A 14,483-nucleotide genomic window follows, 5' to 3' on the forward strand; every position below is an offset into this window, starting at 1 on the left:
CAGGTAAAGCTAGAATGATGAGCAGGGTTTCAATAAGCATTTATTGAATGCCAACTATATGCCAGTACCATGCTAAGATATGGCATAATGGTGACAGAGAAGGTGGGGGGTGGTGACAAAGAAAGAAAGGTTGAATTCCAGGCAGAGGGATTCATGTGGGCATAATAACAGAAATCATGGACTCAGAAAACAACAAATGAACAATTTAGCTTGGCTAACACACAAAGAACATATCTGAGAATAGTGAGCCTTGAAAGAGATTATGGCTAAATTTAAAACATCATTCATGAAAACGTAATGTGCAACTGCTCTATATCTAAGACTTTGTTCCAGCACTCATGAACACAAAGATGAGTAAGACATAAAATCTGTGTCCAAACAATTATCAGTTTAGTGAAAGAGAAAGACACAAAAGCAAGTGCCTTTACCAAAACACAAACTCTAAGAACAATTTCCAAAGAGTTCTGGGGTCACAAAATAACTTGAAGTTAAATTTCTCTGGAGGATCCAAGAAGGCTTCATAGACGAAGAAAAAATTGAAGAAAGCCTTAAAAAGTTAAGAATAGTAATGGCAGGATTGTAACCTAGCAAACACATGGAACGGTACAAGTAAACCAAAGCATAAATCATGTATGGGACTCCGTATACTAGCTCAGACTGTAGGGTCAGGGTACACAAAGATCAAGAAACGGAGAGGATTGAAAAGCCAAGTTGAGAGTGGGGGAAGACTGGAGATGAATCATGGAGATCAATGAAGGCCAGATGATGATATGAATAATAGGCAATGGTTAGGCATATAAGTTTTTGAGCACGAAAATAAAGCCGCAGCAAAAAAAAAAAAAAAGAAAGAAAAGCTAAAAAAGAATGCTAACAGGATCAGAGAATTATGGCAAATAAACCTTAATGTCACTGAATATAAAATACAAAATGCATTAAATCCTGGTGCACCATTCAACTTACATTTATTTTCTAAATTTGCTCAGAAACAGGACTAGAAATAATTGTTTATTTTACTCTAGCTTTACAATTATACAACTTAGCTTCACACATACCTTGAAACAACTAATGTTTTTGGTATAAATTCTGACATAAAAGACTGAATGAGCAACATGGAGAAATTGAAAAACAGCAGGTTGGGACAATGTATCTTTTGCATTATCCCTTACAAAGAAAGGGCCCAAACTAGCTAACAAGAAGCCCCACTTTCTCTGAGCATCTCTGTCTTTGTGGGTACTTTTTGGTTTTGATTTCATGAATTCAAAAACTAAAGCTTATGCGGCTGAAATGAACAACAACCCTACATAACTCACCAGCTGAGAAAAAGAAAAGAATTACTCCTTCTTTAGAGACAGGTTTAAAATGCGTTTCATAGCTCACAGGCAGAAAAAAATTCTTTAATGAAAGATAAATTTCTATAGTAAATTAATAAAGAGACCTCTGGATTGTGTTATAAGTTCAGCTTTCCGAAGAACTTGTGCTCCTTAGATACATTGACCCATAGAAGATATAGATCAGATTCTAGAGTATAAAGATATAACAGCCATCTTAAAGAATTTCTTAAACAAATGCAACTTATTAATGTAGCTGGTATAAAAAATATGCTAAACAATTGTACTTAAATGATGTAATACAAGTAGACTATTTCTTAGGTAGAAATGATATATATTGGTACAGTTTTTTTTCTTCCTATTCTTTTTCAAATTCTTTTCCCATTTAGATTATTACAGAACATTGTGCAGAGTTCCCTGTACTATACAGTATGTCTTTGTTGGACATTTATTTTAAATATAGCAGTGTATACATGTCAATGTCAAACTCCCACCTTATCCCTTCCTCTAACCCTTCTCAATATTGGTTCAGTTTCAGAGTGCTTAATTAACGGTGTGGCACTAGTGGTAAATAAAGAACCTGCCTGTCAATGCAGAAGAACATAAGAGACACAGGTTCAATCCCTGGGTTGGGAAGATCCCCTGGAGGAGGGCATGGCCTCCCACTCCAGTATTCTCCCTGGAGAATCCCATGGAGCCTGGGGGGCTACAGTTCATGGGGTCTCAAAGATTCAGACAGGACTGAATCGACTTCACATGCATGCATGCAAAGCATAATACTTGCCCCTAACATTTGTAAAATAATTTACAGTTTTCCAAAACTTTCACAAATATCTACCCAGACACCACGTATTGACTGAGTGTCCAATACATAAAATATTCTTATCAAGAACAACAAATAATTCTGACCTTGTTCTGTAGGAAACTGTTCTCCATGTCCACCTTTTCAAATTGGTCAGGTACCTGTTGACTGGTGCCACTGAAGTTAATTGGAAATCCCTCACAAATGTCCCAACTAAGAAAACAAAATATTTAATTGTTCTTATTAGAAGAAAATGAGTTTTAGCACTCTTTAATCTATTAGTATGATAATTTATACATCTTACTCTTCCAGTGAGAGAAAAACCAATGTATAGTCTATGATCTTTTCAAACAGACATTTATAAAGTATCTTGGTATCTATAATTGGGAAAAGGAAGGCTTTAAATTTTTTCCTTGCTATTATTTATGATATTGGGGGGACCCAATGCCTAGTTAATTATTAACATAACAAAGAAACAAAAAATTTTAAATCTTACAGAATCACTCACAGTGGAGATCATCTTCATTATTAAAGTTATCATAAATATACTGATCTATAATAATAAAGCATACTTTTATATTTATAATATTTGTATCCAGAATATTAGCTTTGTATTTTTAAGAGAGCCTTTTAAAAGGCAGCACAGTCTAGAGATTACATAGATGAATCACAAACTAGAGGGGCTGGCTTCATTCTTAACTCAGCCAAATTACTTATTTTAATAGTGAGTCCATTCTTACCCTAAAGAAAGTTGCAGCTCAACACTGATAAGATATACCATACAGCATGCTATTCAACAAAAAGCAGTTCTAGAAATGGTGATGGTAGTTTTCGTTCAATAGTCTGAGAAATATAAGTAAGGGCATGATGACTAAGATCTCAAATGATCCATTTGAGAGTATAGAAAGAAAGTTCAAATGGAATCCAAAAATTAAGTAAATTATCTCCAAACTAGTTCATATTCAATAAAGGCAGTTTGACATTCTTATATTTAGAGAATCAGATTTAATTTAAATCCATTCATTAAAGCAGTATTCATTGCACCTGAAGAAGTAAAATAAAGAAGCGATACATAAATTAAAAATTAAACTCATAGCTAAAAACCAAAGGGAAAGGCAAATTTAACAGCTTAGAGAAAGATTATCACACATGAAATAAATTTTCTCATAAATAAATATGCTTTTAATAAAGAGTGCTGAGTTATTTTCTATCCATAAAGAGAAAAAAACAAGGCAGAACATTATAATCTTGTCTAGAAACTGCAGGCAGCCATTGGGGGATAGAGAAGATCAAAGAGTCTGTCTTCTTAGACATACTTAGCAATAGGTTGTTGGAGAAGGAAATGGCAACCCACTCCAGTATTCTTGCCTGGAGAATCCCAGGGACAGAGGCGCCTGGTGGGCTGCCATCTATGGGGTTGCACAGAGTCGGACACGACTGAAGTGACTTAGCAGCAGCAGCAGCAGCAATAGGTTGACATTAGCTAGACTGACTGACCTCATCAGACTGCTTTTGGTTCTCTAGATCTGTCCTCTATTTTAGTCTTTTCACCATTATATTAAAGAAAGTTGTAACTGGTTAAATTACAAAATATTAAAGTTAGATGGGACTTTACAGATAGGTCACCTAATCCAATATAGTGTCAGCATCGTGCTGCCATATCCAATATGGTGGCCACAAGCCACATATTCCTACTTAAATTAAAATTGGTTTAATTTAAACAAAATTTAAAATTCAGTTTCTCAGTCACACTAGTCATATTTCAAGTGCTCAATGGCCACAAATTCTGATTCCATCTTCATAGGAAGTACTACTAGCCAGTGCTAGATAGTGGTTATCTATCTCAGTTCTTAAGGAAGTCCTCAGTTCTTAAAACAACCTGGGTTAGAATCCTCACACTATCATGTACAAGTCGTGTGGCTGGGAAAATGCCCTTCTGTGCCTCAGTTTATGCCTCTACAAAAATGGAGTAATAATAGGCCTAATAAGCAATGATAGGATTAAAATAATTATTCTGCAGATTAAATATGCTCTCATCCAATTCATTTATTAATAGAATTGTGCCTGGCCTATGGTCAACAATCAGTAACTGCTGGGTTTTATCATTAACCTATAGGAAATTGATACCTGTCTGCTCATGGACAATCATGAGTAGATACGGGTCCAGTGCTTGGATCTAACTCCCGCTCTTCTGCGCACTATGCCTCTAGGATAGTGCTTTTGTCTCTAATTTATCATCATCAAATGAGATGCTTAAATATGAACACTCACATAAAAGAACTAATTATTTACTATTTTAATAATTCCATTTAAAATTGTTAGTCTAAAAAAATCTCCTACAAACAGTTTTTACATTTCAAATAAAATCATTAACTTTGCAAAGCAGAAGACTATACTCTCCTCATTGTCCCATGTGTTTTCTAAAACTCCAGGGAACTTAATGGCAAGTCTTTAAAGCAACAGCTCATTACATCATGAAATAAGTCAATAAAATAAATGATTGTTTATTTAAGATGATTTAAGGAACATCTTTTAGTGTTTAAATCTCTCACTCTGGGAAAACCAAATTAGGCGATTCAGATTGTTTAACCAAGAACTTGTTAATTTACTTGTCACTTCCAGGTAGCAGAAGGGCATTAGGGTCCAAGAAGGTTTTATATACAACTGTAATGCCACCTCTGGCGAATGCAGTCACCTGGTCAAAAGTCAAACCCAAAACAGGGTTCAGCGGAGATCTGGAAAATGGAAAAACAAAAATCAAACATATCTGTAAAATTATACAAACTCTAAACTTTGAGTATAAATAATCAATAAAATGTACATTCCCATGTCAAATAATATCCAGAAATAAGTGAATTTCCTATTATACAGACCTATTGTTGGTATTCTCTACTGATATTTGATATGCACATTTTAGTTTGTTTGATTTATAATGCCTAGGATAGTTGCAACACGTAAATGTTTCAAATGTTGCACATTTAAATAAATGATTTCAATAATAAAACAAAGCATTTAGTTGAGAAAAAGAATCAACTGTCAGCCTTGTAATGTTCATTTTTCACATAAAACTACAATGAAATATACCCATAATAATCTTTGAAGCTTATAATTAAATTAATCTTTCATATTTGGCTACAAACAGCTATGTTTTGTAAGCCGGGTAAATGCTATGCTGACTTGATTTTTCATATTACATACTGTTAGGTATATTGCTTTAGGTTAATTTAATTACGTAAAAATTAAAATCATGGGGAAAGATCTTAAGTAAAAAGAATGGTAACTATTTCAATTGTGAGCCATTTTGTTTTTGAAATTAGTGACAAACACTGCTACTTAACTTTAGAATCACAGGGCTATCTCACCTCACCTGTGTAGTATTTCCAAAAATTTTTAAACTGAATATAATCATAAGAAAACACTCAGACAAATCTAGAATGTGAGACACTATACAAGAAGTGTCTGAACTCTCCAAAAAGAAAACCAATATCATGAAAAATAAAACAAAAGATAGGAAAATATTTTAGATTAAAGAGAACCAAAGAAAATAACTAAATGCAACAGATGAAGCTTATCTGGATACTGGATTACAAAAAAGCTCTAAAGCATATTTAGGGTAGTTTGATTACATATTGGATGATAATATATTTTTGTTGACTGCGTTAGATATTATAACAGGGACAGAGAACTTTCTGTTCTTTAGTTATATGACCTATAACATTTAGAAGTAAAACTTCAGTGACTGGAGTTAATCCCAAACTGTTCAAAAGAGAGAGAAAGGAGATATTAAGAGAGGTAAAAGAAATGTGGCAAAGTCTTTAATTGATGAACTTAGGTAAAGGATATATATAAACCTTCATTGAATCAAGTGTTCTGTGGACTGGACATTTTTTCAAAATAAAAATTGAGAGAAAAACAACTAAAGAACTCAAAAGAGAAGCAGATATTGGCAAAATCTTCTGCAGATGAGTAATCATACCTTGCATATCAACATATATTAGACACATTAGAATTACTCTCTGAAAATAAATATCATTTTCTTAGTACATATTGTGCATTTTCTCAATATATTTTAAACTAGATGAAAATAACTTTTCTGATATTAATTTAGAAGTTTCAGTAGTAGCAAAATGCTATAATGGTTCCCTAGGCACCCTACTCCAGTACTCTTGCTTAGAAAATCCCGTGGACAGAGGAGCCTGGTGGGCTGCAGTCCATGGGATCGTGAAGTCGGACACGACTGAACAACTTCACTTTCACTTTTCACTCTCATACATTGGAGAAGGAAATGGCAACCCACTCCAGTATTCTTGCCTGGAGAATCCCAGGGACAGAAGAGCCTGGTAGGCTGCCATCTCTGGGGTCGCACAGAGTCGGACACGACTGAAGCGACTTAGCAGCAGCAGCAGCAGCAGCAGCAGTACTTTACACTGGATTCAAAATCAAATATATATGCATATATATTATGCTATTAAAATAGCAATGATATACAAATTACACATTTATGAATTCTACCAGCTATGATCCTCAGTTGATTTTAGAATATTTCAGATACTTAGCATTTTTTGTTACTCCATAAATATAATCTAGTTAACCAAGAACAAGTGTATGATCATATTAAAATACTGTATTATAGCAAACATCATTAAAAACATCAAAATTAGTCATTGCTTTCACTTTAATAATGATATTTGAGTAGAAATTATGAGACACATTTTATTAAAGCTTTTCCTTGTAATTTAAGAGCTTCCTAAATTATACGAGGATTCTTGCCACTTTAAAATTCATCACAATTTTTATCATTGTAAATATAATTCTCACAATGTAATTATGTTTTGAAATCTGCCTACATAGGAAAAGCACCATTCCTTACAGGTATTTTTTAGTTTTATAAATTACACAGTATAGATACTATTAAGTATTTTAATTTTATTCCACTGAGACAGATGAAACAGATTTTGCAATATGCTACCCATAACTAATTCTACCAAGGTTTCCCAAAACCCTCATGGATTTCTAAGCAGATTTGACTTTGATTATTAGAATATATAGCAAATCCAATCAGCTCCTAGTTTTGTCTATGCTATTTTATAATTAATATATGCTCAATTATATTCTACAAGAAAAATTATTTCTCCTATTTCTCCTATTTTGTTCTACAGATAAAGAGCTGAACACAAAACAAAACAAAAAGATTAAAAGTAGGCAAAAAAGTGTGTTTAAGTTTCCTGACAAGCAGTTTCAGAGTTCATCTGGATGTGTCCTGTCAAAATATGCATAAATTTCCAAGATATTCCACACAACAGCTCGGCTCATCAATGCCTATAGACTGCAGCCTTTTTCTTTTCTCAGAAATGCTGATAATTTTATGCAGGAATTTACCAATCTACAAAAATTTACACAATGCTCAGTAATAACCAGTAATTATTGTGGCATAATGCAAGGCGCTTTGGAGAAATATAACTTTGATAGGATAGGGCTTACAAGCTTTACCAATTTATCTTTAGCCGTCCTGTCATTGGTGCTTAAAAGGTTAAGACTTTATTTGTGAAAACAGAGAGAGATAGTGGGGAATCATGTTGTCTACAGCTTCATAAATCTTGCTTAAGATCCTTTTCAATTACCATCCATTTCTCCTTTAAAAAGGGACAAAAAAATAGAGGAGTGGAAGCAGGTCAGGGCAGTGTGTGACAATGACAGTGTGATGGGCTTGGGCCCCCTGTGGCGTTTCCATCTGCTATCATTAAGGTGACTACTCAGACATGAACAAATCCCACTTGCTGTGCTGACAGGCAGACTTCAAGAACTATGACAAGGCATTAAGACAGAAAGTCAGAGACAGAGAGGGAGAGAGAGAAATGTCATATCCCACAAACAATACTGCCTCCCCAAAAGAAAAAAAGCCCTGGAATTTTATTGGAAATTAAAAAAATTTTTTTTTCCATAAAGGTGCTACCTGGCTTCTTAACTTTCCTTTTCCATTAGGTTGCCACAGAAAAATTGAGGACAGACAGAGAATAAACACCTTGCTCCTACCTGTATGCTTTACCATAAGAGACCCAAATTTTTTGCTCATTCTTCAGCGAAAGCAGATTCTTAATTTCTTGACCGTGCTCATCAAAAAGCCGGATTGAAGAAAAATTGAGGCCTGGTGGGTGGATGGAAGAACCTTGAAGTCTTTGATGAATCTTGAGAAGTAACTGGTTGGGTGAGGGGTGGTGGGGAGGGATGAAGAAGGAAAAGAAATAAGGTAAAACGTGAACACCTGTAATAAACTGTCTCTCCTCTGTAACAAAGGAAGTCCAAACAAATGGTAATTAAATTCATATAGAATGTTAAAAGAAGTGTGAAATCACAGCGATGTTTAGCTCAGTGTAAAGTAACAAAATGAGCATGGGCTTTTAACCAGCAGGGGGTGCCACAGGCTTGTGATTGAGCTCTGACCCTTTGGCACGGGGACTGAAAGCAGGTGTGACAGTCCTACAGAAAGAGCATTTAGCTTCTGTACATGGAAACGGTCCTCTTTGATAAGGGTTATGCTTTCCTTGTCTGAGCTACACACTCTGTTGGGTCCTTCCAGAGGATGTTCAAGTTTTACAGTCAGCAGTCTCCCATCCCCAGCTAACCTCAGGTAACCAATGGCGGAACCATCCACCAGTGACAGGCCAGCAAAAATAAACACATCTTTCTAGCCTATGTTGCTTCATTTGGAAGCCCTCATCCTGGATGTATCAATTAAGCGCTCTGCAGAAGCTTGCCAGTGGCTTCAATAATGAGAGCTTTCAAGTCGTAAATATAATGTAATTGAAGTGTGAAATATGAAATGCTATCATTTAATATTTTAAATAATAGCATTGTCTGTTTGCTTCTGTCTTACATTTGAGATCTCTTGATTATTAAGATATTTCTAACTGAGGGCATATTTCAAATGAAAGTAAATCCAGCTGAACTGTTGGGCATGGAATTTTAAAAGATATTTTTCAAAATTACCCGTCACCTTTGTTTGAGTGTTTAGGCCTCTGATCTTTTCCGTGCTGCGCCCCACACTATCCATCGCTCTGGTCTCCCCCCAACCTTCTGTCACAGGCTTCCTTTTCTTCTCTCCCTTGTCAGTTCTTGTGTCTCTCAATTTCTTGTTACTCTGTAATCTCGGCAGGGATGCGGATGTAGTTGTAGCCTTTTCTTGCCTGGCTGCTGTTCAGCGTACCTTTTTTGCTCCTTCTATTAATTCCCATTGAACTGAAGGTATATTTGGATGTGATAAATGCAGAGGCCCAGAGAAAAGGAGAGAAAGTTGCAAGCCTGTCATATATCCCTTGTTTCCTCATCAATTGGCTATAAACTCTTAACCAAATAAAATATTTTCTTTGACTTGCAACTATATCTATAGAAAGCCTCTAGATTTTGTGTGAATTAGGGATAAACAATCTTATCTCCCCCTGGAGAAGGAAATGGCAGCCCACTAGTATTCTTGCCTGGGAAATCCCATGGACAGAGGAGCTTGGTGGGCTGCAGTACATGGGGTCACAAGAGTTGGACACGACGAAACCACCACCACCACCAATATCTCTGTTCATTGGAAAATACCCTGTTGCCGGGAGAGACTGAAGGCAAAAGAAGAAGAGGGTGGCAGAGGATGAGATGGTTAGATAGTGATGATCACCAACTCAATAGACATGAGTTTGAGCAAGCTCCGGAAGCTTCTGGTGATAGACAGGGAAGCCTGGCATGCTACAGTCCACGGGGTCACAAAGAGTCAGACACAACTGAGTCACTGAATAGAACTGATTCTCTTTAGGAGTATAATAAGTAAAAGCGTTAGAACAGTAAAAATCTGTGTTTTGCTTTTTTCACTGGAACCACAAACAAGTTTTGGAATCCATGGATTATACTTATAAAGCCTTTACATTTATTTCTGTGTGGTCTCAGCTCTTGAGCTTAGTTTTTGTGGATTTGCTATTATTTCAGAAAACATGTAATGTGGATCATTTTTTAAATCCCAGTGATTCTACTTTACAGGCATCATCTTTTTTTGTGAAGGGGCAAGATATGAAAGATTTAAGGCCTGATCCAGGAGAGAAATAAGTACACAAAGAACAGGAGTGTGAAGTGGAGAAGGGATGTGAACACCTGACCACTTAACCAAATGCACTTCCACAGGAGTTGCACTACAATCTCTATTTTCTCAACTTGGCAACACACTGCATTTTAGGTGTTCAAAGATGAGCATTCCACAGCCTACAGGAGGTAAGGCCTCAATGCCTTTCATCTCAAGGTCACTGCTGAGGGCTGGGCTATAGTGACCAAAAATTGTGATAATCTTCAACCGTTTATCTTTAAAGCTATCATCACCAGGCCTTTATAGGATAAGAATTTGTTCAGGGACCTGAGAGGAGTGTGAAACATCTTAGGCTAGTGATTGAGGCAAGTGTGCATGAAGAGAACAGTTGTCCTTGGGTGTCACAAGGGCTCTCCCTCACAGAGAACTTTATTACGCCCCTAGATAAAGGTTTCCCCCAAGTTGTCTTGCATATAGAAGCAAATTACAGATCAATTTCAGTGTGCCATTAGCCAACAAAAGCTATCTACAGAATAATATCTTCCTGTGTAATCTAACATAAATGCCATCTTCAATTTTTTATACAAATCAAAATGGGAACTATTCTAATGTTGAAAAGAGGGATTACAATTAGAAAATTCTGGGAAGGCTTTTGTATCATGATGATTTGTATAGTCAGGGATGTGACGGTTAAAAAAAAAAAGACAAGACTCTTTATCCTTCTCTCTCTCTAATCAATCAAGGTAGCACTTCCCATCTCTTCTGAGCCCAGCTAATGATCGGATGATTAATTTTTGTGACTAACTATGAAGCGCAGGTAATGAATACCACCAGGGAGACGTAAGACTGAGAGTGCTGAACTGAAGGGGAGGAAAAGGAGCAAGTTTCTGAGCAAAGGTCAAGCAATGGAGCCCAGCGCGCTGGTGTGCGCTCAGGCGAATAACCCCAATTTGTAAACAACAGGGTATTCAGTGTCCTTTCATGCAAGACAAAGACACAAAGTAAGGACCCTGAGCATGTCGGTTCTGCCTCAGAAACATCCCAATTGTCTGAAAAACAGGCAAAGGTAAGAATGCCTAAGATAAACCATCTGCACTTGCTCACAATGAGCACAGGCAAAGACCAGGGCAGTGTGTTACCTGCCCAGGGTCTAGGCTTGGAAGTACCCTCCACCCAGAACACACCCTCCACGGGGTATCATGTCACTTCTTTTCAATGTGTGGACAAGAGGGCAATTCCAGAGTCCAGTATAGACAGGTTTTCAAATAAAAGCATAATGAAGATTGAAATGCTACTAAGTAAGAGGCCAGGAGTTAATACTATACTAAAGCTGAGAACCTCTGGAATCCACAAGTTAAGTTTGAAATTATGAATCTTTACAGGCCAGCAAATGACTGATCTTTTCTAAACAACGGTAAAGATGTAACTGCCTAAATTAACTACAAGTAACTTAGAGGACACTCATAGTGTCCATTTTTATAAATGGAAAGTCAGTAAACTCACTCTTTCCATCATGCAGCCAGCTTGAGTTGGGCTATTAGGCTCCAGATCTTTTTTACTGATACAAACAGAGATCTCTCCTGTATCTTTACCATTTTCAAATATCTGAAAAAGAAGCACATTCAGAATCAAAAAGAAATATATGCACACATAAACATACATATGAATACATATATAAACACAAGCAGTCCTGACTTTGCACAGTACATTGTTGACTGAAAGTGAGGCATATGGAAACTGTGTAAAGCAAGGATGGCCTGTATGACCACATGCAAGTAACTGGCAATGAAAATCAGTAAGACTAGAACAGTATAAAGGAAGCCCCTTGTTTCACCTTCTGGTTTAAATGTCCTTAACCTGACTGGCACTCCCCACAATCTTAAAATAGAAGGAAGCAGTGACATTAATGGAGGAATCACTGACTACACTGAATACTTCCATGGGGCAAACATCAGGGAAAGGTCAGCTGGCAACCAGTTAACTAGCTCATTTTATTCTTTTGAAAAAACATAAAGCCACAAATTGCATGAGGAATGCTTAATTTATATTTAAAATATATCAGTGTTCAGCTCATCTTTTGACTCACTGAAAGGAAATCCAACCTGACAAATTTATTGCATAAAGGTACAGTGAAAGCCATCCATTTTAAGTGCATATAAGCAACAAGTTGCTGAGAACGGAGATAAAATTCAGAACACTGCATTATGTAACACTCAGCTGGAAAAAGAAAATGCTAGCTAACATTTTGTTCAAAAGTATCCAAATAAACCAGTCCCAAAGGAAGGCTCCACTAGAGTGAACACCATCCTCTGACCGCTCTGAGGACCATGTGGGGTGTGTGATTCACCAGGCAAGAAAGGAAGCAGGCTGGGAGAGACTTGATGAATAATTTATATCCTTGCTTTTTACTGTACTTTTTTTTTTTGGAAGTTCTTTTCTTCTCTTTCTGATAGATTTATCACATCAGAGTAGCCATTTAATTCATTTCTAGGGCTATCTCCAGAGAAGATAATTTGGGAGAGTATCTTATTTAAAAAGAAAGAAAAACCATCTGTTTGACTTTTGAGACAATTTCAGAGTTAATTAATTACTCCTAACCTGATCTAGCAACAGTTAGAACTGGACATGGAACAACTGACTGATTCCAAATAGGAAAAGCAGTACGTCAAGGCTGTATATTGTCACCGTGCTTTTTTAACTTATATGCAGAGTACATCATGAGAAACGCTGGGCTGGAAGAAACACAAGCTGGAGCCAAGATTGCCGGGAAAAATATCAATAACCTTAGATATGCAGATGACACCACCCTTATGGCAGAAAGTGAAGAGGAACTAAAAAGCCTCTTGATGAAAGTGAAAGAGGAGAGCGAAAAAGTTGGCTTAAAGCTCAACATTCAGAAAATGATCATGGCATCTGGTCCCATCACTTCATGGGAAATAGATGGGGAAAGAGTGGAAACAGTGTCAGACTTTATTTTTTGGGGCTCCAAAATCACTGCAGATGGTGACTTCAGCCATGAAATTAAAAGATGCTTACTCCTCGGAAGGAAAGTTATGACCAATCTAGACAGCATATTGAAAAGCAGAGATATTACTTTGCCAACAAAGGTTCATCTAGTCAAGGCTATGGTTTTTCCAGTAGTCATGTATGGATGTGAGAGCTGGACTGTGAAGAAAGCTGAGCGCCGAGGAATTGATGCTTTTGAACTGTGATGTTGGAGAAGATTCTTGAGAGTCCCTTGGACTGCAAAGAGATCCAACCAGTCCATCCTAAAGGAGATCAGTCCTGGGTGTTCATTGGAAGGACTGATGCTGAAGCTGAAACTCCAGTACTTTGGCCACCTCATGCCAAGAGTTGACTCATTGGAAAAGACTCTGATGCTGGGAGGGATTGGGGGCAGGAGGAGAAGGGGACGACCCAGGATGAGATGGCTGGATGGCAACACCGACTCAATGGACATGAGTTTGAGTAAACTCCGGGAGATGGTGATGGACAGGGAGGCCTGGCGTGCTGCAATTCATGGGGTCACAAAGAGTCAGACACGACTGAGCAACTGAACTGAACTGAACCTGATCTAGGAAATAATGTGCTTCAAGAACACTTCCTTAGGCTATAGGCAAAAAAAAAAAAAAAAGAAAAGAAATTATATAGAAAAAGAGAAATAATGTTCAAGAATGGAGGGGTTTTCTCCATTCCATGCCTTTACTTGTGCTGCTGGTCTACTGGAGATGGTGCAGCTGTCAGCCTCGGCACTCTGACACTCCACACTCTACAGTAGCTTTTGCTAAAGGGGATTTTTTTAAACCTCTTTTCTGAGAAAAGATATAGTTCTGAGCAAGAAATCTCTCTACTTTAGCCAGGAACTATGTGAAACCCAACGGTTGCCTTCAAACCTATGGGAAATAATGTGGGAGGAGAATCTTACTGTCCCAACAATCTCTTCAGGGTCTTAATCAAACAAAACTCTTAAAACAACAGAGCTGTTTAGCAGTGATGCTCACAATTCTAGGTGGCACGCATTCTGCAAGGTCAGTGTTGACAAAAGCTCAGTTTGGACAACTTATTGATATTCCTTTGTTAAGACTTGCCCCACGTGGTCTCAGAGTGCAGCAAATTATATTCTAGAAAATAGCTGTATGAGGGTTAACCATCAAACTAAGAGAGCAAATAGGACCTGGATGACACCTAAGACCTTCGTTAGCTTATTGCTTCCTTCACTAATGCTAATAAGCCTTTTCTTCTACATCCAGAGAAAAAGTGTTCTCAAATAAAAAAGCTCTGGCCTCTAAAATTCCTA

General features: G+C 37.0%; 1 protein-coding gene across 1 annotated transcript in view; it reads right to left on the bottom strand.

The window, feature by feature from the left end:
• Window positions 1-14,483, bottom strand: part of DCDC1 (doublecortin domain containing 1) — a 428,530-nt gene that overhangs the window by 208,769 nt on the left and 205,278 nt on the right. The window contains exons 10-13 of the mRNA XM_052652176.1: window positions 11,690-11,791; window positions 8,164-8,327; window positions 4,740-4,865; window positions 2,238-2,343 (exon numbers count right to left, since the gene is read on the bottom strand). Coding sequence (XP_052508136.1) covers window positions 2,238-2,343; window positions 4,740-4,865; window positions 8,164-8,327; window positions 11,690-11,791 — 498 coding nt within the window. The remainder of the gene's footprint in view (window positions 1-2,237; window positions 2,344-4,739; window positions 4,866-8,163; window positions 8,328-11,689; window positions 11,792-14,483) is intronic.

Source organism: Budorcas taxicolor, chromosome 15, assembly GCF_023091745.1.
Source record: "Budorcas taxicolor isolate Tak-1 chromosome 15, Takin1.1, whole genome shotgun sequence".
Taxonomy (NCBI): Eukaryota; Metazoa; Chordata; class Mammalia; order Artiodactyla; family Bovidae; genus Budorcas; species Budorcas taxicolor.